We start from the raw sequence: 25,902 nt of genomic DNA on the forward strand, positions 1-25,902 counted from the left end.
CAGCGTTGCTGTTTTACCGGGTTTAACAATTAAGTTTAACATCCAGGCATCCAAGAAAACAGAGTTTATTCAATTTAACTGAGTTAGAGTTTTGCAGTAAGTTAGCTCGCTAGTTTCCATCTAAACATGATCATCATAAGCAGTGTTACCAATTCATACACTGGTTTATCATCTAGACTTTTTGTCTCATGCAGCACCATGATCAGGTCCAGTTTTTATTTCATCTTTGATTTTTCAGCTGCTGTGCCTGAGCAGCCTCCCAGAGACCCTTTGTTGCAGTTAGTCTTCCTCCAGAAGCCATCTGGCTGCTTGATCCAGCTCTGGCTGCTGCACCGGGAAAGAGCAGTGAGGAGGTGGATTGATAAATGAAATTCATAACAAAAATTCATAATGGACTTTTTCCATTTAGGAATAATAAAAATCAGCTTTCTTTTTAATTGCTATTAACTGACAGTCAGATAACCAGCTTTTAAAAACATATTCATAAACACTTTGCAATCAACAAAATTTACACAGAGGTTATAGATGAAATAAAAAGTATCACGTGTTTTCTAGGTGTGTTTATAACTCTGTTATTGTACATATTCTGTGTTATACATCATAATCATTCCAGTCTCTCTCTCTCTCTTTTTTTTTTTACTGTTTTAATCTTTATAAAACTCTTATTTATTTATTTATTTTTGTGATTTCTGCTGCCCTATTGGTCTGGTCTCTCTTGAAAATCTGAAAACGTGATATTCATAATAAAAGGATTTAAAAGTTTACTGCCAAAAATTATTAAACTTCATAACAGAAATGTGCTAACTGGCTTGAAATAGATTGAAACTGTTATGAGATTGCTTCAGGGAGCAGACATGACACCGTCTTTTAGGTTTCGCCATCACTTTGTATTATGCCATTGACTGTAGAACAGTCAATGGTTAAAACACTCGACTCCAGCTACATGACGCGCAGCTGGAAACACTTCCCGCAAGACGAGCTGCCCGAGATTCACAGAAAATGTTACATTTTTGTGATTTATATCGTTATCAGGATGATAGAATTCTTATATCGGGATATGAGATTTTGGTCATATCGCACAGCCCTACCTGAATTTGGTTTAAACAGAGTGAATCACACCTGCTAAAAGGTGTGCAAGGCGCCTCAGGAATCCTTACATACCTCTAATGACCCCCCCTGAAAAAAAAAAAAAAAAAAAGAGAAAGAAAAACAAAACTCCAAAAATTATTCAGTCTTTTTATTAATTAAAAAAAGCAAGCCTCCATATAATCAAATGATTACATTGTAAAGAGGAATGATAAAAGTGACAGCACTGGGTAAAGTGTCTCAGATGAACTTTTCTTTCTATCAAAATATAAGCAAGAAAGAAGGAATAAACATACAATGAAGTATCCCGACTTTACTGCCAACTCCATACATAAGGCATCACAAAAAAAGAAAAAGAAAAAAGGCACTGCACTTCCACTGCCTGACTGACCTCAAACTCCCCCACACCTCCGTGACGAGCTCTGACGGACTGAAACGGGAGAACACGTTTAATGTTCGGATACGTCTGGCCACCTTCTGCGTGCAGCGGCGCACGTGTGGTCAAACAAAAAGGGGGAGAGGCGCAGAAGAGTATAAGAAAGTCAAACAGAGGTGGTTATCGTGTTACAGTTGCCAATGCCACCCAATGAACCCACAATCCTCTGCTTTTAGGTGAATATCGCAGAAAACAACAGTCCCATGGGAGGCAGGCTCTAACATACAAAATGCTTTAAAATATCACTGGTTAAAAATATTTATTTTCTCTATGTAAAAGAAAAGAAAAGCACATAATCTCATGGTTTTTATATATGATAGTCTCCTTTTTTTCGGTGCCTCTCGAAATGTTACCATTCTTCTTTCAAATGAAGAGCAACGTCTGCATAAAAGGCTAACCCCCTTGTCAAAACACAAAGGTAAACACACAATTGTACCTGCGATGCCAGTTTGTTACACCAAATAAAAACTTTAAAAACATTTTAGATATTTATTGTTGCTAGGAAACGGCTACTGAATCAGCTCAGAGAGAAAAGTCAGCGTCCATTTATGTCTCAGCCTACTCTGAGTGTTTGCACTGCAACACACACACGCACATGCACGCACGCACACACACACGCACACACAAAACTGCTGTGGTGTGACACCTTAAATCTGAGGCTAATAAAAAAAACAACAACATTTAAACAAAATCAAATGACACTCTTGTGCATCTAATACTCATGATTTAAGAATTTAGAGCGGGTGGGATTCTAGACCAATTCGTTCATTTATAAATGGGAGGCTCTTTACATTCCCCGGAAAGCACAGGGCTGAAACAATTAGGATCGTGTGAGGATCTCAAAAAACACAAGCTGTCTTTCCACAAACCAAAGTAAGGAGGTGGCTCTATTGGTTTAGTAAGATCTACTGAGGTAGAGTTTGCCTCATTTTCTTCAGTTAGCTGTCGCTGTCAAGGTGAACCAGGTTGAGTACGAACACAAGGTTTAAAATTGATTCATTTGTTTCTTTAAGTCAGTCTAGACCAAGGCAGACGATAAAAAACGTTAAAACTACTACTGTATGTGCACAAAGTGAGGCCAGGTTTGAGGCTCTTTAACTCCAGACATCCTGTGAGTAGCGTCCCTTGGTCATCAGTTTCTTCACGTAATCTACAGCCTGGGTGCGCGTCATGACTCCCACCTGCTCCGCAATCTCGTAGAAAGCCGTCTGCACGTCTTTAGCCATGTTTCTTGCATCTCTATAACAGGAAAGAAATGACAGTGAGCAATGCATATAAGACAAATAAGACAGAAGTTCTTTACTGTACTTTCACAACTATTTCACTAGGAGGCACCACATTGCTAAAGAGAATCCAGGCTTGCATCACTTCCATGTAGTGCAGAATTCCTGACTGGCTCCACAGTGTGAAAGTTCACCTAACGAGCTAACATAGTGTTTGTTAACAGTCTGAATGGCCCAGGGGAAAAAGCTGAAGGTTTGGGACCTGATTGACCTGACTGACCTGAAGGCAGCAGGTCAATCAGGTGGTGGGCGGGGTCACCTGTGATGGCCATGGTTTTCCTGAAACAGGAGGATTTGGTGATGGCCACCAGAGTTGGCTGAGGGCAGGTTTAATTACCCTCTGCGCAGCCTTTCTGTTCTGAGCAGTAGAAGGTCAGCTTATTCTCTGGACACTGAGGAAGTGCAACTGCTGCTGGGGCTTTTTAACCAGGGAGTTTGTGTTGTGGATCCAGGTGAGATCAGCAGAGATGTGGGTGCCCAGAAACCTAAAGGTGGACACAGATTCCACCTGTCGCTTCGGTTTTAAGGACGTTCAGCATTAGGTTATTTTCTGAGCACCAGCAAGACAGTTCTCCACCGCCGCCCTCTACGCCATCTCATGTCCATCAGAGATGAGCCCAACCACAGTGGCATCTTCTGCATACTTTAATATCACACTCACTCTCTCTCACACACACACACACACACACACACACACACACACACACACACACACACACACGTAACAACTGAAATCTGGTAATTACCCGCAGATGTAGATATGAGCGTTGTCCGTGTGAATCAACTTCCAGACATGCTCCTTATTTTTGGTCAGCAGATGCTGCACGTACACCTTTATTTTGAAAAAACAGAAAAACAATGTTTATATGTGCGCGTCAAAAACCTGCACAGAAAACAGTGTATTTATCTACAAACAGCTAAACAACCAGACAGAACTGAATGCAAACAATTTTCTTGGTAATCTGGGCTGATCTGAGTAAGATTGTGCTGTGATGAGTTTAATCGGGAAGGTACTCAAGTCTAGAATCCTGTTTGTATACGTTTGTAAATTGGATATGGCGAAAGGGACATTACACTGGAAGAGAGGAAACGTTCACAAAAATCATTACTGTACTGTATCAATGTGTAACGCTTCTTTCTGTGTCCTGTTATAGTTTTATGTTCTCTCCATGAAAGTAAGTGACATCTGTATATTTAGAAGCAGCTAGTATTATGTTAAGGTGTTGTGGATGTTGGCTTGTGTGTAATGGAGCCATTGTGCTCGCCGATCTGATGCCATGTCACGTGTCGCGTGGGTACACTAGGGTACTGAGACTGATGCTAACGGGGATCCCGATTAAACTGATAAATCAAATGATTTTCTGCTATCTTAATTTTTCATTTTACCAAAGAAGCAGTTCACATCAACTACTAACAGACAATCCAGGTACATTTCCCGATTTTGATGTAACAAGACATTGTCAACAGAGGAAATCTGATATAATGCACCACTCCGAGTCTCGTAGGCAGCTGTACCTTATGGTCCTGGTCTCTGGAGAAGGCAACATTCAGCTTTGTTAAGACTCCTTTCTTCTCTGAGCCTTCGAGCTCCTCCTGGTAGATGTAGTCCTCGTTCTTATGTCTGCAGCCGAAATACAGCACGGTCTCTCCAACCTCTTTTCCTATAATCAGATGACAGCCACAGAGCAAAGCAAATGTTAATTAAAAATGTTCCTCTTCCTAGCTCACTGCGTGCGTATGAGGCATTTAGGGGACATCCGTACATAGATACTGACAGAAAGTAACCTTGGATACACTCTCCAGGTTTGCACTAGTGATAGATGATAGCGCAACATGCTAATATAGATAGAAATTCCTTACTATAACTAGTTCATTCATCAGTTTCTTGTCAAGGTTAGACGACATTAGTCCATAAATACCTTGCTGTTTGAGCCAGCCTCTCTCCTGGATGAAGCCCATGAAAGGAGCAATTCCAGTCCCAGGGCCGACCATGATCACCGGGTTGGTGGATTTGAACGGCAGGCGGAACTGAGACTTGCGGATGTACATGGGGACGGTGGACTTGTGCCCATTGTCCGTGACCAGTTTGTTTTTCAGCCAATTGGTCGCAACTCCCTTGTTGGTGCGGCCAGTCTTGGTCTCGTACTCGACCACGACGGCGCAGATGTGGATGCTGTTGGGATGAACCTGCATAAAAGAGAAGAGTTAATAACAGCTCGCTCCTAAAAATCAGACGGCTTATTCAATTCCTTAATAAACGTTAAAACAGAAGTATATGACTTTAACTCCTTCTATTGACTGCAGAGGAAATGGATTTACTTTTGAAGAGGAGGCGATGGAGTAATAGCGAGCCTGGAGACGGGGCAACAGCTCACACAAGTGGTCGACAGGAGGCCTCAGTGACGGCATATCCTCCAGTGTGGCGAGGATGTTTCTGCTGGCATCCAACACCCAGCTCTGGTAGAGGGCCTGCAAATAAGCAGAGAACAATTCATATGAGCTTTGTGATCCAGCTTCTGTTACATTAACTTGATAACAGCTACTCTAACACCACCACTAGACCTGGGGGGAATTTTGCCATGTGACAATCAGCATGAGAACGGATTCTTAGCTAGTGACAAACTCAGACACTAAAAACGCGGACTGAACAGAAGACGAACACTGCCGTCTGTGAGAAGACGTTGGGGAGGGCTTAATCATGAAAATGAGATGGCCAAGGAAGATTGGGACACTTTCACAAGTGAAAATATAACTTCGTTTGAACCAGACGACTTGCAAATCATTACCACCCAAGAAGCTATTATACAAACAGCCTTATATACCTCTCTCTGTCAGTGTCTTTGAACTGCTTTGTTCCGTTTTGACGTTTTTATGCAGAATTCAATAAAATTTGAATTATTTAAAACAAAACAAGAGTGGGGTCAAATTGGCCATCACATGCAATACGTTTCCTCGCGTTACGCTGACATAGACTCTTTCAGACTGAAGGCAATCTGTCTGCATTTATAAATTAGGCAGCAATCATTTGCAAACCTTCGATAATCTGAGAGTGACTGCAGTCACACCAATGCAGGAAAACAAACAAACTACGCTATTGTCCAAGTGGCTACAACTGCTCGAGTCTTTTGTACTTCTCTGTTAAGTGCTTTAAGTCCCGTAAAACTGTGGTGGTCCACAACCTTTCAGTACGAGGACTCTGACACAGCAGACACGGAAAACAAAAGGCACTGCTCACCCCGCGCCCCGTTAACCAACTGCGCTTGTCATATAGCGTGCTGGAGAACGTCCATGTATACCATCTCCCAAGATCCGTGGACTGCTGCTGAATATTTAACTCTGGACGGTCAGGTCCAAGCTCTTTAATTCTTTTCTTCGACCGACCAGGCTTCAATTAAAACTCAGCCTCAGACCCTCATGACTGAAAAACCTTTGGTCTGTCCCTGGACTCCCGCTTGTCCGGCGTCCGCACAAGGAAGTCAATAAATAATTATATCTGCAAGAACTTAACGCAACGATCTTTGATTACAAAATGGATTCTGGGAGGCACGTGCAGGCAACCACACATGCTGTATGCCGCCACTGCCCCGAACCACCAACTACCACCCATTACTGACCTTGCCCTCGGGTGAGGAGGAGGCCATCTTGCGCATATTCTCCTGGTCTTTGGGATCAGAGGCATACTGCGCCAGCTCGTAGAGGACGTTGGTGCGAGGCGGGTGAGTGATGTCCAGGTAGTGAGTGAGGGCCGTGCGGTAGGTGGTAGGGCAGGGGAACGGATGCTTCTTGTTGGACTCCTCTGAAACACAAAACAGCAAGGACACTACTCTGAAAACACTTTAATGGTCAACAGCTAACAGAAAAAGATTTAAAATGTATCTGGGCATCTTCAGTGGATTTATGGGTTCATCTTTCTACCACACTAGTGGTAAAATAGCTTTAAAGTGTGGTTATAGGCCAGTTTTTGTTGTATTAATAAACTGCACGTGGTCTGAATGAGCAAGTTTCACATTTGTAGCCTTATTACTCAACTTTCAGTGATAACAAGCAGTCTTATTCACCACAACTGACCTTTATAACAACAGCTAACTTAAGTATTTATACTACCGCTAAATTACTGCTATTACATAATATAACAGTACTCCTGTCACTCAGACATTAAGTGAGCTGATACAGCAAGTTTGAATATCAAGGGTAGATTTCACTAGACTGTGGGAGGGACGAGCTGGTAAGGTCAAGGTGCTTTGGGTCTGTCAATGCCATACCATCAAGGTTATTAAGAGAGATAACCACATCAAGGTCAACCCCAAGTATCTGTCCCAGCTTGTTCACCAGCGCAGAGTCGTTTGTGGGAAAAACTGCAACGTGGTCTCCGGACTCGTATCTGAAATGAGAATGAGAAAAAAAAAAAATTCAGACTTTGAGCTGAATTCATAAAGCTAAAAATACATCAGGGCTGTGCACATCGTTGCATGAAATCAGGGAGATAAAGGTTTACTAAGCAATGATCCCATCCAGCCTCACCTGATCTTGGAGCCTGTGATGTCCAACTCCAAATGCATCAGATGTCTGTCACCAGCTTTATTTAGTTTGCGGTTGACAGTCACTAGAGCCAGGAAGGGGTTTTTGGAGTCAAAAGGCCTATGAATAAAAGAGCAGCACTTAAGTATTAAAAAGATTTATTTCTAAAAGAGTAAAAAGTTTAGGGTTGGGGTTTTTTTTAACCACTAGAGGGCAGAAAGGGTCACTTGTACCCAGTCTGGAGTTTGTCATAAATGCAGGTGAAATGCTAGCAGTGAATGATCGGTCTCCATTGCAGTGATTAGTTTCTGCTACGATACTCACGGCTTCTGGACCTCAAAGCTCTTCAGGCGGCCGATCTCTCCAGTGTACACTTTGTTCATGTTGATGTCAGTGTGCTCCTTCAGCTCGTACTGCCGAATGCTGAGAGACAAAACAAACTACAGTTTGCAAGCTGTGCACACGCGGAGACATAATTCAATATGGAGTGAATCACAGCAAGTCATCCTGTGTTTTGTCTTTGTAGTTTCTTTTTAGAGATGCAGCAGGACAAAAAACAGCAGGCAGGACGAGAGAAAGGTAAAAATGTCTCAAGGCAACTGTTGCACAATTGCAAAATCAAAAGTCTGAAATAATGAAATGATGATGCATGGCACAAACTGTCCCTGAACTCACCTTGATTCATCTCCTGAGGCTTCCACTCCAAAGTGCTCGCAGACAGCCGGCCAGAACTGCTCTCTCCATGAAACAAAGTCCTCTTCCAAACTAAGAGCCGAAAAAAGCATTATTATTTTAAAAAGGTTGATAAAGTCTTCAAATGTGCATCTTAAATGGTCTAATCTATCTCAACCCCCAATAAGTGCTGCACCACCCAAAAATGTGGAGCTCACTTCTTTTTAGGCACGGAGGATCCATCAGTCACTTACTTGCCATCGTCATCTCCCATACCAAGATCAAAGATGCGTGTTGCTCCCAGCTGCTCCAGCCTTTTGTCCACATACTTCCCCATTGCATTGTAGTGTTCATACGTCTTGTTGCCCAAACCAAAAACCTGAAAACAGACCGGGACACAATGAAGAGTGGCCAGTACCCGGCTTTGGTTCAGTGCCACAAAAATAACACGCTCGAAATAATCCCGTGCAACTGTGAGATCACTACAGATGTCCGACCGGTTTTCTACTGATGAAAACCAAAACACAGGAATGTGCAAAAGTCTTGAGTCACACCTCACTTCTTCGTATTTTGCAAAGAAAATGGGAAACAAGTGCAGGAAGTGATCATCAAAAGTCATGACTTCCAGATACTGTTCATCTGCTGTGGATAGTTTTTAGGCATGCCACTTCCTATTTTGTCCTCCACTTGACCTGCTCCCTCAAATTGCACACATGGCAAAATATACACAACAGTGAAAACAAGAAGTTCGTTACAAAAAAAAAAAGTTTTTCAAATTTTTCACTCAAATGAGGACATCGAGTCCCAACAATAACACAATGTCACACATGAACGGCGTGACGCAAATCCAGGCTGTGTAGCTGGTGACTCAAATTCCAAGTATCATCATCGTCGTCATCATCTCCACTTATTATTCTTTACTTTACAAAGGTCAGTTTATAACCTGACTGGGCTTTCCATCTTGACAGTGTAGTCCAACATACGACAAACTTCACCGATCTTGCCCAGCGTCCATTTCACTCTCTGCGTTGTACTTTTTAAAACTTTACTTTCAACAAAGAAGTTCTCCTGAAGTCGCTTTTAATTTGACAGAATTTACACGCACCAAAGTTGAGCATAAAAACTCACAGTGTAGTTTAATCCGGAGAGATCCTCATCATCGTTTTCCTGCAGCCAGTCATAAAAGTCCTGTGCATTATCAGTTGGGTCTCCTTCTCCGTAGGTGGCCATGCAAAAAATGGCGAGTGAGTTTGTAATCTCAGACAGACGGGACAGTTCCCCCTGCAACGAGAGAGAATCGGAGACGCTGAAGTTTAAAATGGATGCAAACACTGATTCTCAATAAGCAGAGATTACATCCAACTGTGACTGGAACAACTGATGTGATGAGGTGTGTACATGTTTTATTTATCTAGGAAAGAGAAGGTTCACTACAAATCGTTAAAATCAAACATTTCATGTTTGAACAACGCAGAATAACTGCATTTATCCTCACTGTGCTGTGCATTTCATTCACTGGCAATACTTACCATGCTATACTCCTCTGGATCAGCAACCATTCCCTTCATGCCGTAACGCTGAGCGTCTTTGGACAGCCTGTTAGCAAATTCCTCTGCTGTACCCGTCTGAGACCCGTAGAACACAATGATGTTCTTTCCCTGCACACAAAGATATGTACTCATCATTTACATTACATAATGTAAATGCATTACATCACGAAGTATGTAATCTATTTAAATCTACATAAAATGCATCCTTAGACCTGCGTTTGAACTATAGGACTTCTGCATGAACATCCCCATGTGTAAATCTGTGCCATAAAATAAACTGCCACCTTCAGGACTGCTGAGACAAAAACGGGGGCAAAGTTAAACCTCAGTGGGGGCCAAAGATCCTTCCTGCCACCACGGTGGTATCTGAACTATTCTCTTCAAAAACCACATCAGCTAAACCCCAGCCTTTGCTCAGCTCTGGCTACAAAACAGTTCCACAAAAGTCAAAACATTGTTTGGAAATCAAGAGCTTAATGTGGTCACATCAGCGGGGATACCATTACAGTTATTGTATGCTTCATCCACTCCGCAAGAAGGCAACAAAACTACTCTGCAGGGCCCATAAAGCTAATTATTAGCTGGTGAATAACCACAACATTAACTCTGCAAGTCTGGAGCTCACGCGTCTATACAGTGTTATTTTAAAATATATCTGATAAAGTAGCATTACTTACGGTTTTCTTCATTTTCTCAATGAAACTGGTCTCTCTTGTGGTGGGTGTCCTGGAAGAGATAATGAAATATTACAATTACAAATAAGCAGAGACGACAATCCTTTTACAAAGGTTGAAGACCATTTAGCAGTAACAACCATTGCAAAGAAGTTGATGGAGGAATTACAGCAAGTTTTCTGTCCTCCAAATGGCTGACAGCTGGAGAGGTCAAAGTACTTTTTGTGTTTTTTTAAGCCTTAGTTAAATCATCAGCTGCCCACGTACTCTAAACCTGAACTGAATCAACATTCACGAGCATGACCTCATACATCTAATAGGTGGGTACAAAGATTTGTGTAGCAGCCAGAAGCTTTGGATGTTTGGGACATGAGTGCAAAACCTGCTGGAGACAGGACATTCATACAGTCAGTGGCCCCTTTGTTAGGTACACCTTGCCAGTAGCTAGACCTGTTTTTGACTTTAGAACAGCCTCAATTCTTAATGACATGGTTTAAAAAAAAAAACAAAAAAAAAAACAAACTGGAAACTTGCGCACAAGTGAACTCACTGTTATGTTCAAGAAACAGAAGAGCAGCTGAACAGGTGTACCTAATAAAGTGGCAGATGAATGTAGGTTTGCACATTGAAAGATTTCCGATGTACCATGTTCTGCCTTAACCCTTGGATGCACAACCTACCAGTACCTACACTCTTCCACGAGTCAAAAATGACCCCAAATAGAAACAATGCATTTTTCTATAAACTCTGTTGTTATTCTTCAAAAGCTTTAAAACGAAGAGTTGTGATATTTTCATATTTGAGGTATTCCTCATAAAACATGATTGTGACATGAGGCCCTTTGCATTTTTATTTCTTTTTTCATTAATTTTAAGAAATTGCAGTTTTTGTATCACTTTTGTATGCTTGCTCGGCATATACTGCAGAAGCTGGGTCTTCTCTCTGAAAGGCACAAGTTGTTCAGCCACTGTAACACAATCACCGAGCATGAATTTCTGCCTGCAGTTGACCAAGAACAGGTCCCATATGTAGCAGAAAGCTGCCATGTGGTTTGTTTTCAGTCCATAGGCTCTGGTCCTCTTGTCATCAAAGTGCAAGAAACTGCAAATATCTTTAAATCTTTGAATTGACATAGTGGCCTTGTACAATGGGTTATGCAGAGGACTCCCAAAAAGCACACCGACTGGTACATCCCAGTTCGTCTCATTTCCTGCAAGGATGGTCAATCAAATGAAGGCCAGGAGCTTATGTTTGATTACATTTTTCCGCTCTTTTCCCCTGTCTGTGGCTACTCTTCGTGCCTCCATGTTTGTGCATGTCAGCACCTCTTCTATTATGTTATCAGACATGAACATCTTCCATGCATCTATTGGGGAGACAGTACTAGACCCAAGTGCAAGCCCTGGCCGACTAATTCAGAATATTGTGGCTAGAGCAGTAAGAGGGGCTCATTCTGTTAGACTAAATATTCATTTCCTCATCAGAGGACTCCTCTGTATCTGACTGGCCTTGTTCAGTGGGGGGGACAATAGTCTTTGTCCTCTATATCTGAGATGTCAGATTCTGAGTCAGTGCCTCCGATGGGCTCTTCATCCCATCCGTCCTGGATCATTTGTAGGCCAAGGTCCACAGCTTGCCTCATAGCAGCCATGTTACTTTAAATATTAAAAATAAATAAATAAATAAATCAGAAAGGACAATGTTTGAAATGCACAGGAAACTATAAACAGGGCTGCACATAAATGGTCCGCAGGTGCGCATTTGCTGTCAAAATAAAAGACCCGTACCAGATAAGAAGTTAGGATGCTCGTTTGTGTACATTAGATGTTCTGGAGGAGGACAGACATTTGTTCAGAACTCTTAAAGATGTCAAAAAAAGCAAGCTCCGTAAGCAATTACTTTGGTGTTCCTCCACCACAAAAGAGGCACATATTCTCTGAATTTCCGGGAATACTTTTATTTTGACAGCGAATGCGCACCTGCGGACCACTTATGTGCAGCCCTGACTATAAATCATGTATGTTACTGTGTAAAAATTAATTCCTGATCCATCAGAAGTGTAAGTGGGACAGTCAGAGTTGCTAAGAATGAAAGTGCTTGGGGTCATTTTTGACCCCACTTGTGGAAGAGTGGGGTAGTGATACAAAAACTGCATTTTTTTATAAATTAATGAAAAAATAAATAAAATGCAAATGGCCTCATGTTACAAACATATTTTATGAGGAATACCTGGAATATGAATAAATTACAACTTTGCATTTTAAAGATTTTGAAGAAAAACAACCCATGGGGTAGGGCTGCCACGATTTGTCGACTAGTCACGATTACGTCGACTATCAAAATCGTCGACGACTGATTTAATAGTCGACGCGTCGTTTGAAACTTTGTACGATCACAAAAGACGCAGGAATAAGTGGCAGGATTTAAGAGTGTAATAACGGACTGAAACAGAAGATGGCAGCATTGCATGTACAAGGATGTCAGCTACCGTTAAACCCCGAAGAAGAAGAAGAAGAAGCAGCAGCAGCAGCTGTGTCCCAGAATTCATAGCGCGGCCCAGCGCAGTTTCCAACAATGGCGGCAGCTAGTTAGTTTTAATGTTACTCTTATTATTCTTTCTGGGTCACAAAATAAACGTTTAACATATTTTCAGGCGAGAATGTAGCTGTGTAAACCTCAAATATCTGCTCAGTTTATCAGGACACCACATATTTTCAAAAGCGCTCCGACGTTTTCGGAGACATCTGTTACCCACTAGCTCGTTAGCGAGCCGGGGGCTAGGCTCACTAGCGCCGTGAGAACACCGGACTCCCCGCAAATCGTTTTCAAACCCACCGCCGTCTTTCGCTACTCAGGTTAAATATATATGAGTCACTTAGATAACTTAAAATGTTATTGTTTGGCTTTTTTTTTTTTAGTATTTTATTTGTTCCTGAGTAAATCAGTTTGTCTGAGATTAAAGTTATAGTTTTTACACAGCTGAATAAACATCAAGCAGACAGCTGATTATCAGAAGTGTGAGATGCTCCAGAATATACTCCAGTGTCCTGTTATATTTTAGATAGCAAGGAGTTTATTAATCTTCACCGAAACAATTGCAAATTTCATTAAAATTCAATAAACTATCATCTTGTCTTTATTTTTAGTTAGCACAGACCTTAAACACTTAAAGCTGTAAGCTAATGATAGTTATATAAGAGCAGATGCTGCTGGTGCAATAAGCTGTAGTTTTACGTCTAATGGATGATGATCTGATTAGTCGACTAATCGCAAAAATAATCGGTGACTAGTCGACTATCAAAATAATCGTTTGTGGCAGCCCTACCATGGGGTCATTTTTGACCCCACGTGTGCATCTAAGGGTTAAAGGATGACTCTCGGAAGAGGATTGGTCCAGCATGATACACAAACATACGAAAACGAATCTGTAAGTATGCTGCCCTGCCCCGAGTCAAAAATAACATCAACGCAACACAAAAACAGGCGGAGAAAAAAACAAAACTAAAACAAAACTAAAAATATAGGATCCCACATGCTAAGGAGAATTTGGTTTATCATCACAAATGAGTCGAACATAATGTATTAAAATGACTTATTACAGCAACAGAATTTGAATTTAGTTTGAATTTAATTGTATTTGCATCGCATATTTAACAACAACAACAACAACAGGTGCCTCGAAGTGCTTTCTATTGTAAGACTCTACAATAATGCAAAGAAAACAGAAAACCCCAAAAATCACTTGACCCCCTTTGAGATTTGGCAACCGTGGGAAGGAAAAACCCCCCTTTAAGAAAAGCCTCTGGGAGGCGCGGCCGGCCGGCATCTAGACTGAGCTCGTCACTGAGCAAATATTACCTACGGAAATAGGGAACGATTATACACTTAGAGCCTACAGGTGGATACTGGGGTAGTGGAGGTGTTGGTAAAACACCCAACAACGCAGGGTGGCAGAACCACTTAAATACTTTGAGGAGAATTAAGTGTGTATGACACTCAGTGCAGCGTCACTTCACTCGATTACTTAAAGGCTTCTCATTTCTGTTTCATACTGACTATTTTTAAAGATGGGGATTTTTGTTTTACTTAAGGACACATTTTTTAGCTTAGTAATGCATTTACTGTAAGCTGACACAGTTTAAAAAGAAATGTTTCGCAAGTCTTCACCAGTCTCAGTTGATGCAATCCTTACATCAGTGAGAAGGCAATTACACAAGCATTGCTCAGACCAATCATCTGTAGACCCACAGATGCATTCATTACACAGTGCTCAATATATAATGTGTTACAGCAGATGATTTAAACTCTGGGTTCATATTCACCAAGTCAGTCACTAATGGACTGAAACATTTAAAAAAACAGCAGCACGCAGCAAAATGAAAGGCAGCACAGCTTCATTCAGCATCAAAGCCCTGAGTGGACATCTGCACTGATAAAGGAATACGCAGGCCACACATGACTACGAGCATAAATACTAATGCAAGATGAACACACTGTTCGATTTCCATGATTCAGGAGGACAAGACCTACAGCAAAGCCATTAACGCTGAGCAGCAACATATTGATTTGACAAACTCTATGACGTAAGACAGGTTTCCAAAGTACACTGTACTCCCAACAAAGGGCACAAAAAACCCAATACAACCTCAGTGAACCTAACCCCTGCAGTGTGTGTGGGATTAACGTTGAACGTGTAATTATATATTAAAGGAGAAAAAAAAAGTTTTTCCTCTGAACCAAATTGCTGATCAAAATTAAAAACAAGCCTTTGCACTGAAGCGAAACCCTTCCTGACAGCTTCAGCAGGATCCGTTAGACGTGTTATCAGTTCTGAACCACCCGCCAAAAGGAAGGATTTCTGTGTGAAATTGCAAAACAGCAAGGTTACGGGAGTTCAAAGTCAATGCAGCGCCCGGTTACATTATAATACATCAGATATACACACGCAGCAAAGGCTGTGACTATGAATCAATCTCCCCACCCTTGTAGCCTAAAACACAAATGATATCAGATAAAATGAGACGATCAGGATCAATCACCAACTGGTGTGGTGGATTTACTAGCCAGCTGAGGCGTAGCCTCAGAGCCTCGACCATATTTTAAGGATGGCCGTAGACACTCACTGCATCACTTTCAACCTCTTCCTTAACACAATGACGATGACTTGATCCAAAGACCTGCCACCGATTTTCACTCTTCAGTGAACATCTCTCAGGTTCGGTGTCAGGTCTTTGCTGGATTTGCTCCATAAGAGATGCTGTACATCTTGTGTAGATAGGTATTGTTTAGACACACGTCTTTTGTTTTCCCACTTACCCAGTACTCTCAGATTTTTAACACAATGCAGAGCACATGTGCCAATTTTTAGCTCTTTGAGAATCTGTCAAACTGTTATTGGCATTTTGTGCAGAGTCAACTAAAGAAATGGGAACAAAACTGGTTCTTTGTGAAGATGTCTACCACGTGTAGACAATACTGGCTCATCCCTTATTATGCTTACAAACAAAAAACATTCCTCTGAAAATGGTCAGAAACAGACACTGGATTGAAAATGACCGAAACCCCCCCAAAAAATCTTGAAAAACCTGGACAACTATCGCCTGAGACGACAACAAAATAAAATGCAAGGAAGTCTGGCTTCTTGAGCCACGGGGCGATTGTGGCTCAACAGTTGGGAGTTCGCCTTGTAATCGGAAGGTTGCCGGTTTGAGCCCTGGCTTGGACAGTCTCGGTCGTTGTGTCCTTGGGCAAGACACTTCACCCGTTGCCTACTGGTGGTGGTCAGAGGGCCCGGTGGCGCCTGTGTCCGGCAGCCTCGCCTCTGTCAGTGCACCCCAGGGCAGCTGTGGCTACAATGTAGCTTGCTATCGCCAGTGTGTGAATGTGTGTGTGAATGGGTGGATGACTGGATATGTAAAGCGCTTTGGGGTCCTTAGGGACTAGTAAAGCGCTATATAAATACAGGCCTTTTTTTTTTTTTTTTAACCATTTCTTGTGTCAAAACAAACCTCCAACCTGCTGCTCAGTAATTAGCTGCACAAATAGAAATTAAGATAAAGAACCAATCCAGGAAGTTTTCCCCTGATCTTGATCTTATGACGCCACAACCAATGAATGACATGCATTTCCATTCCTTTCTATTTAAATGTGCCAGTAACATGGAAACCGAGCCGTATGCAAAGTTGATATAAAGAACTAAAGCAAACAAGACTGTAAATGTGCAAGTGACCTGTGCGGTAAAGGGAAAACAAGAAACAGAGCAGCCAATAATCAAATTGGACTCGCAGTCAAATAGATATTATCTCCGTCTTACATAACCTCCAGAAACAACGTATAGCTTCTTATAGCACTCGCTTTAACGTCTTGAAACAGACAGCTAAGCTTTGTGTGCAGAGATTTAACTGAAAACAAGCTACTACTCAGTGCTTACAAATTACTTCCAAATGTGGTCGGTGCTATCAGCCTAATCAGCAGGCAGCCAGTGGCAAATGTTACAAAAAATGTTACATCATCCTTCAAGTAAGCAGTATTAAAAACACACTGCATCATGCTTTGAAGCAGTAAATCAAACATGTCACTGACCTCTCAGCAGCATCTCTCCTGTCCTCTGGCAGGGAGAAGACGCAGCCCATGGCATGCAGCCCTGTAGCTCACCACTGCCACTAGCACTGCTGGCTAGGTAACACCGGGAGCCGCCACGCTCGAAAAAAATAAAAAAAATAAAAAGGGCAGGACGGTCCAGAGGTGCGAGATGGAAAAGTAACACCAGCCCAAAAAGTCAGAGAGATATTTACAGGTTTGTAGAGCGGCCCGACTTCCCCTTAGACGCTTCAAACACAATCTGAACTCAGCTTCTTCCTGTACTGCTCTGTGAAACCAGCAGCTCTACACAACTCCACAGACACACACATGCACGAGCACAGCAGCTTACAAGCCCTTAGAGTGTCTGGCAACCGCTGAGAACACAATGGTGGGAAACTGACTTTCCCATAAAATCCAGCCGAGCTGCAGACCCACACGTTTGACTCACACACAAACACACTGAAGCGATCTCGGGCTGAAAATGCCTTCCTGCTCATCCCCGCCCCTCTTCCTCTCCAGCCTCAGAGGTGTTCGGAGCAAAAAAGTCCAATCTGAGAATTTGGCTGGTTATCAGAGCAACTCTTCAGTGGACCACTAAAGGAGAAAAGAGAAGGAGGAGGGGGGGGGGCAATGAATGGTATGTTTTTCCCCTGAAGTATCCCCTACCCCCACCTAACAGGAGGAGAGAGGAAGGGGGGGGGGGGGGGGGATGTCATTTCCATGGCAACCTCATTTATCATAAAAGGATTTCATTTGTGACATGGCCCTCCAATGGTGGAACAAGCTCAGAGCGCACCCACACACAAACACGCACCCACGACGAGGGGAGGGTAAGAAGCAGCGGTGGGGATGATTTAAAAGAAAGAAAAAAAACTAACTGTGGACAAAGAATGGATTGCTTGTCTTCAGCCTCAACTTTCCACCTTTGGAGAGGGCTCACAAAAGGGAACTTGGCGCGCCTGCCTAGTTCGTTCTCCAGGGAACTTTCAAAATGGGTTCAGGGCCAAAAACAAAAGCACAGGAAAGAGACAAAACTACGCCCCCTTCATAGCAGTTAAGCAATCGCTGCCCCTTTAAGGGGAGGAGAGACCAGCTTTGAGGGTTTTAGGCCCGCCCTCAACAAAAACATGTTCTCCAGGGGTCATTACCTCCTTTCCAACCAAATTCCTGCTTTAACACAAATGGTCAGGATTTCCTTTTGCTTCATTTTCTTATTTTTTTTCCCCTTCACCAAAAAATAAAGTAAAGAAAAATAAAGCTTATGCCTGGAAGTGGACGAAAAAATAAGAATAAAAATAAAAAAATGTGGCCAGTGCAAGGCAAGTCCAAGCCTCCATTACGCCATCATGGGGGAGAGCAGAGTGAGTAGTCTCTACAGAAAATGAATGAGCCTTCCCCAACAGCTGTGGTCGGATGGAATCACTTTAACTGTGACCCTAACTCAACTGGATGTAACTTGAGAGGAACGCCCACTCGTGGTCTGCACAGGCTTGTACCTGGAGTGAACAGAGTGGGGTGGGGAGGGAGGGCTCAGAAGAGAAGCCAGACAGAACGCCTGGGTGAGTTTATGGGAGGACAGAAACTGTGTGAAAGGAGAGGGTGAGAGAAAACAAAGGTCACGAGTAGCGAAACATTTACTAGAGAGTCCTCGGCTGCTCTACAATACATTTTTTCTAGGGGTGGGTTTTTATAATCGATTCATCGATTAAAATCGATTCATTAAAATCCTGAATCGATTTTTTTAATATAAATTTCTCTCTCTCTCTCTCTCTATGTGCAGATACCGAGTACACAGCTAATATCAGATTAAAGTATGTGAGGAAGTGGCTGGAAATCATCCTGTGAGAGGAAACATCAGACACCTGAACTACAAACCAGGATAATAGCTTATCCAGACTTAATCCTGGGTTTCCTGTACTAGGAAGGTGGTTCCCTTCTTAGCAGAGTATATCGCTATAGAGCCCTCCCGCTCTGGAGTAGATTATGTTGCAGATTAGAGAGCAACAGGTATGAAAATCCCACCTGCAGACCAATCAATTCTCTAGAAAACAGAGTCACTATTCGTAGAAGACCCCTCAGAAGCCTGCGAAGAGAACGTGTCAAGTTTTTCAGCTGCATCTAAGGTTTGTGTTTTTTCTGTTGGCAGCAAACATTTGATCATTTTATTTTACTATAAGTATATGATCCTACAACAGGACATCCAAACTGTACTTGCTGACATGTCAAATTTGTATGTAGAGTAAGCCCATTTGATATATTTACTTCCAAGCCCTTAAAAACAGCAGCGAGTCTGCAATTAAGAGAATAAAACTAAAACTGTCAGGAGGTTATGTCCTAAGTTTCGGTTTATAATCATCTGGAAGCACCACGTTTTCACTTATTCTTTTATTTAAAATATCTGTTAGCCCTTTCATGCATGAATTATAACAACCTCAATCAGGATTTTTTTTCTTAAGCAAAGTTAAAAGATATATATTTTTTTTTTTACTTTTAAGATGGGACAGTAAGCTTCAACGTTTAAATGTATGCAGTTTAAAGTTTGAGACATCTAATGCGCAGCCGTCACCTTAGAAATCAAAAGCAGCACAGACAACGCACTCTGCCATAAAATAATTAAACAGAATTAAAATGCTTATTTTATTGCTCTGTACACTAGCAATTCATCTCTTGTTCTTTTTACAACAGTGTTGCAGTTTTTTTATACTCTTTATAGATTTTTAATCACCATCTAATAACATCTCTGGAGCAGGTGGCGCTCATAGGGATCGTTTTCTGCAGAAAATGAGTCATATGTGAAACACCCCTTAAAAGTGATTACTTGGTGCAACACCACCCCGGTCATGTGAACGTGTAAAGGTAACCCTGGGTTAACTTAGTGATCTGATAACTGGCTTTGTTCTACCTTAATTGACCAGGCCTTATTTGGATCAAACTGAGAGTCAGTGAATGGATCGTGTATCGACCCATTGTAATTGACAACCAATCAAGCTTTCTGGGTCAGCATCATACCCACTTAAAATATACCTGAAGAGATGTAATAAAAAAAACTAACTAAAAAAGAAGCCTATGTTTAATCTTCATTTTCACTGTGCATTTGTAAATTCATATCAATCTTTAAATGTTTAGAATTAGGTCTAAAAAAACAATAAGTTACTAGATAAAGATTAAAAAAACAAAACAAAAAACAGATGGCATATAACACAGATAACTTATGCAATATAGTCCAACACATTTTTTGCCAGGTTAAGGTGATAAGAAGCTGAAGTCTGCCAACACAAGACACATGATTAGTTTAAAGACCAAAGGTTTATCCACCAGCACAAATCATCTGTGTGTCCCAGTAAATGTCCTCGTTAATGAGCTCATTCAGCAAACAGCATCAGACCCAGTCCCTGGATACATAAATGCAACTGCAGCTAGAAAGAGCAGCAGCTCTTGATGAGGACCTGCCTACATATGACGCAGCTTGGCTTCTGAAAGCAAACTTTGACTCACGAGTGTCCAGCTGTACAGTTTAAATGTGCATCTACGCATGAAGATAATTTACAATACAGCACCATTACCTCTACAACAATTTAAAACTGTGACTGAAGATAAAAATAAGCTATTGAGCAGATCTACTAAAGTACCCCGACTACTCCCGTTTATGAGCTTCAACTCGTTAACCTCATGTCATGTGTTCGCGTCCCAGATGGAACCTGAAAGCTGATGGATACTCACGGTGTGTCGAGCTTTTTGAATTCGGGAATGGGCTCAGGCTTCTTACGGGACATGAACCAGTAAACTACAAAGCCGACAATGACGGAGAACAGCAAGAGGTCCATGGTGCTGAAGAGAGATGCCTCTTCATCCACTGCGGGCTCGGTGTGGGTGGTCTCGGGGTCCATGTCTGGCATGTGGGTCCTCTGCGTGAGGAAACACAGAACACAGCTAAAGTGAGAAAAAAAAAAACAATACAAAAAACAAATAATTGACTATTTTTCCTGGTCATAAATTTATTTTTTATGTATTTGGGGTGGGACATCATTCAGTTACTGTTCAACACACCACAGATTTCACAGATTTAGATCCAAAACAGCCCATTAACTACAGGCCCATGGTTTACAGTGAACATGTCACTGACATGAAGATGCTGCTATCGATCTGTGAAAGTCACATTTTAAAACAGGCTGCATGTTAAACTCCAAATAAACAAAGCTTATGAAGGCTAATGCACACAGACAACACCCTTGCTAACATATGTAAGCAACCTGCTATGCATTATAGCACACAATGACACCTTGTGTTCACACAATAGTAGACAACTACGATTTGCATTTGGCTCAGGATACTCTGGCACTGTAAACCACCGCCTTCGGTGCATGAGGAATTTCTTGTCGTGCAGCAACAGCACCGGCTCTTTTCATACAGAGGTCGAGAGGACCCAATGCTCTGAGCGTTCAGGTTTCAGTTTGGTTCACAGACCGAAAACAATGACACTAAGCTTCTTTGATCCTCTAAGAAGGCTAATGAACAGCTAGCCCTGCAGACATTCACTCAGTGCTACCATGCACACTAAACTACACCAAGTCACTGGTTTATTAAGCAAACTATTTCATAGGTAGCTCAGCCCTATCACAGTGTGTACAGGAGTCACGGTGATAAAAGTCACATGACAGCCCAACATAATAAAAAACATTATCAACCAATTCCTAAAAAGGATTTTTTACAAATCTTTAAAGTATTGTAGTGTGATTGCATCTAATTTAATCTCAGATAAGTTCATGTGAAGTTAGGAAACTTCCAGTGAGATGAAAACATCAATTACATAGATAAATTAATCAAAAACTGATGAAAATTCATCAAAGACTAATGAAGATAAAATGCTCCAAATGATCCACACCCTTTAAAAACACTTGAAAATATAAACAATCCACATATATGGATGTTTTCCAAGATATAAAAATATATAAATCTTTGATTGTTTAAGTAGAACTAGCTAAAGGTCTTATTTTAAATAAACTCTTTCAAACCCTTTTAGTGAACAGGTTATTCAAACAGGTAGCGTTATCAGAAGCCAAATGTCACTGAGACTATACAGAAAAAAAAACAAACTCCACAAGCAGTATCCAAGTTAAACACCCCAGAGGCACCCCTCCAACAACATAGTGACTTCCTGGGAGGATCAGAGAACTCAACCTGAGAGCAAAACCCACGCCTTCTCTCAACGTCACAGTGAGTTACATAAAGGTCGATTTATCACAAAGAAAACGGTTACCTAAAAAGCTACTTTCAGCAGCGCACTTAGTGACAAAGTGTTGCAACGGCAGGTAGCTACGCATGTTTGGCAACTTTTTTTACTTTAACTCCAGCTTCCCTTCCTGATGCAAGCGAGGAGAAATTTATGTCTCCTCCCCAGCTTAAACTTATGCTCTTTCACTTGTTAGGTGTGTAAATCCCTACATAATGGAGCCACATAGAAAACTCATGCCAATTTGCTTCAGGCTAAAGACACGAGAAAACAGTGACAATTCACCAAATATGACTAATAACTCATAAAATCTCTAAACATCCACGCTTACTTGTTCCTTGCTCATTTCTACAACTGCTGAGTAAGCGCAATGTGGAAAATGAAGTTACACATTTGGATGAACCTATTCTCATATTTAGTCTAAAAGCTTTACCTTTACTCCCAAAAAGTGGCTGCTGCCCACTCCACTCAGTGTGTAAGGGGAAGGGCCACATATGCTGACCCAACACTCTTACCCTCAAGTTACAACACAAACTGGTGCCAAGCCCGGTTGAAGGTTAATACCATGTATTAACCTTCAACCTGGTAAAAAGCCAGACAAAAAGTAATTTTAAAACCAGGGATGTCAAACTAATTTTACATCATGGGCTACATACAGCGACTTCAAATCAGCCGGACCTGTGAAAATCCCCTTTCTGTCAGTGTAAAGAAGTTTAATCCATCATATAGGAAAAGTTCAACAGTACATATCAGTTTTTCTACGTGATAAAGAAATACTGCTGTCTCTTTGGGCTCAATTCACAATACATAAATAAAATTAACAGAAAAAGTTCTGTAGCTAATCTCTCAGAATGTTTTATTATCAAACAAGGTTTTTCTAAATCTCAAGTTTGTAACTGTGGATCTACTGTGAAAAACAGATAGTAGGAAGGACTGAAAACGGAAAAGTTAAAAAACTGAACCTCCACATTTTGTGTCCTCCTTCACACTAGTGGGCCAGATTGGAGATTTGCGGGGCCGATTCTGGACCCCTGGACCTTTTATTTGACACATCTGTTTTTATAAAAGAATGACGACCTAATCTTGGTATTTATTGTTAGCTTTACTTTCCTGTGACAGAAAGAAGACATCTACAACTCACAAGGAGCCAGTTCAGTTATTGCGTCATCATAGGTGATCTTTTTACACAGTAACTTTCTAATAACCTGCATGTGACTCCTTCAGAGATACCTGTAATGTAGTCATAAAAGAAAACCTTGGGTAAAACTATATGAATAACGCTTTTTATTTTCCTATATCCTCACCCATATCAAACACATGTGCCCTAAAAGATCATTGACTTAGATGATTTATGTGGTTGTTTAAAAGTACAACCACATAAAGTGAGTTGTTAATTTGGGGCAAAAATGTCCAACAACACCAGAAATCTGATAAAAGCGAAGCAGTTCAATGTGGACATCACTACGGTCCAGCTCTTTCACCTAAAATAAATATGCGTTTCAGTCACGAAAGCGTTATCGGCTGTGGGACAGTCCAGATTGACCCACGAGTGTGTGTGTAGTACCACACGTAATGTCACGCTACACACCGGTTATACTAGTTATGAGTGTCAGTTAGCTCCGTTATAGCAGACTTAATCCCATTTTACACATTACAAATTAATAAATAACGATAGAAATAGTAGCCAGCGGAACCGGGCTCTGACTATGTTCTGGAGAGTGACAAAGGTGGCTGTAAACACATTACAGAAAATACCGGTGAACGCAGACACGCAATAGTTTTATAAATTGCACGTTTAAAGATGATCAGATTCTACTTTAAATTGTTCGTGGCTTAAAGATTATACAAGTTGACCTCAGTTTGCGTAACACTGTAGTCGGCTGTAGTCTACAGCTAATATCTGATGTAAAAGCGTAATATTGGCTCTGTCTTACAGGTTTCTAGTGATGGTGTAAGTCCGATATCGCTTAGGTTTGAGTCTCCGCACACTGCCACAGAGCGCTAGTCGACGTAAACCAAATAAAAGGCAAGTTTTCTCAGCATCTTACCTTAACTGCCTCTCTCCTCTTTGTGCAAGCCTCTCGCACAGCTCTCTTCTTCTTTTCCTGGATTTACGGCAGACTCTTGGCGTGCTCGACGCGGAAGGAAACTTTACGCCGTGCAGGATCAAACCAACTCCGTCCTGGAAGCAGGGGGGTGTCAGGGGGTGGGGTTTGAACTGTGAAGGCCAGTTTAGCCTCGTCATCTTATTTTTTTGGAGAAGTTGAGTGTCTGTGTTTTTTGAAGACGTGATTCAGCTTAAAAATGAATGATGAAAAAAAAAAGAAAGAAAGAAAGAAAAAGAAAAAACCCCACTTAATTTTATTTATTGTATGGGTGTTTTTTAATTTAGACTCGCCCGTGCATATCTAGTCTGGCTCAGTAAATAGCAGGCGAGGTGCAGCAGAGGAAGGGTCAGGGTTATGTAATACAACGAACAGAACAAGCTCCATATATCTGTAAGAGACTGAGAGGTACTCTCATCAAACGTGACCTCGCAAGTTTAACTTTATGTTCACAGTGCCAAGGACACGTGACAGCCCCGCAATCCGTCAGGCTTTCTGCCTGCGTGTTCAGCTACTTTCATTAGGTACACTCACAATGAGAACGGTTTTAAATTTATTGACAAGTAAAATTCAATAAAAAGGTTAAAGAGTACTCGAGTACAAGAATAGCAGTAGTAGTAGTACAACTCCTGCACTGTTTGGAAAAGAGTGTATTTGTTCATGTACACTATGGTACACTTTTAAAGTAAACAAGATTTTTTTTAAAAAAAATAACAACAACAAAAAAAAGCAAACAAACTGGCCTTTGTACACAGTTTAATTATTCCAGCCAAAACCTGTTGGTAGTAAAGCAAACTTTACTTCTGCTGTGTCCAGTCACCGAGGCCTAACTCTATCTTTGTCCACTGAGTGAATGTTTATTAAATAAATAAATACACAATTTCCTTCTAATCTGTTTCTATTCAGATGAACTGTAGGATTTTTTCTCTCTACGCATTAATACAAATAACTGAAGGCTTTTTCAGTTACTAAAACATGACAAAGTAGACTTGACGTCTGTACTCTGTAATATCACCTCACATAAACATGTACTTTGATGGGTACACCGGCTCAGCTGTCTCTAAACGCAAATAGAGCCACTGCCTCGTGTTGGTAATGCAGAAGAGCATCTCTGGATACACGGCATTGCGCCTTGACACAAATGGGCTATAGAAGCAGACGACCATCTTGGGTGCCACACCTGTCAGGTAAGAATAGGAGACTGAGGATACAGCTGACGCCAAAGTTGGACAATGGAAGAATGTTGTCTGGTCTTTTTGCCTCACAGGGTTCAAATCCAGTGTCTTTTCTGTGTGGAGTTTGCTTGTTCTTCTTCCTGCCCTCTATCAGTGATAGTTGATGTTGTGATAGTATGGGGGATACTTGGCACACTGTGCCCATTAGTACCAACTAAACATCAACTAACCATCGTTTAAAAACCACAGCCTGCCGATCACATCCATCCCTTTGTAAGCACAGAGTACACATCTTCCAATGGCTGCTTCCAGCACGATATGACATTATGTCACAAAGCTCAGATCATCTCAAACTGGTTTCTTGAACAAGACGATGAGTTCATTGTACTCCAATGTCCTCAACAGTCACCAGATCTCACTCCAGTAGAGCACCTTTGGGATGTGGTTTAACAGGAGATTCATATCATGGATGTGTAGCTGGCAAAACTTTATCAACTGAGTGATGCTATCATTTCAATATGGACCAAAATCCCTGAGGAATGTTTCCAGCTCCTTGTTTAAAGTAGAAATTCAGTCAATTTTCTTGTTTAT

At 41.4% G+C, this 25,902-nt stretch overlaps 1 protein-coding gene across 2 annotated transcripts; it reads right to left on the bottom strand.

Annotated features, from left to right (window-relative positions):
• Window positions 1-1,216: 1,216 nt before the first annotated feature.
• Window positions 1,217-24,169, bottom strand: porb (P450 (cytochrome) oxidoreductase b). 2 transcript variants are annotated; one of them, XM_085479393.1, is made up of 16 exons: window positions 24,080-24,169; window positions 20,522-20,706; window positions 10,223-10,271; window positions 9,525-9,653; window positions 9,124-9,276; window positions 8,250-8,374; window positions 7,999-8,088; window positions 7,648-7,746; window positions 7,327-7,443; window positions 7,068-7,186; window positions 6,420-6,601; window positions 5,125-5,274; window positions 4,725-4,992; window positions 4,321-4,466; window positions 3,552-3,637; window positions 1,217-2,761 (listed from the first exon to the last, which is right to left on the bottom strand). In XM_085479393.1, the coding sequence occupies exons 2-16, from the start codon at window positions 20,695-20,697 to the stop codon at window positions 2,617-2,619; spliced, it is 2,034 nt and encodes a 677-aa protein (XP_085335519.1). In that variant the 5' UTR covers window positions 20,698-20,706; window positions 24,080-24,169; the 3' UTR covers window positions 1,217-2,616. The 2 variants fall into 2 exon arrangements, with proteins under 2 accessions (XP_085335519.1, XP_085335520.1); XM_085479394.1 differs by lacking the exons at window positions 20,522-20,706; window positions 24,080-24,169 and adding an exon at window positions 16,802-17,479.
• Window positions 24,170-25,902: the final 1,733 nt, after the last annotated feature.

This window comes from Copadichromis virginalis, linkage group LG14, assembly GCF_057382275.1.
Source record: "Copadichromis virginalis isolate Kocher_CV1m ecotype Utaka linkage group LG14, C_Virginalis_male_GT1.1, whole genome shotgun sequence".
Classification (NCBI taxonomy): domain Eukaryota; kingdom Metazoa; phylum Chordata; class Actinopteri; order Cichliformes; family Cichlidae; genus Copadichromis; species Copadichromis virginalis.

Coding starts and splice junctions, on each gene's coding strand:
- porb (XM_085479393.1), bottom strand. CDS start 20,697: ATGCCAGACATGGACCCCGAGACCACCCACACCGAGCCCGCAGTGGAT. Junction 9,277..9,524: donor ATCCAGAGGAGTATAGCATG/GTAAGTATTGCC, acceptor CTCTCGTTGCAG/GGGGAACTGTCCCGTCTGTC. Junction 3,638..4,320: donor CCAGAGACCAGGACCATAAG/GTACAGCTGCCT, acceptor TTCAAAATAAAG/GTGTACGTGCAGCATCTGCT.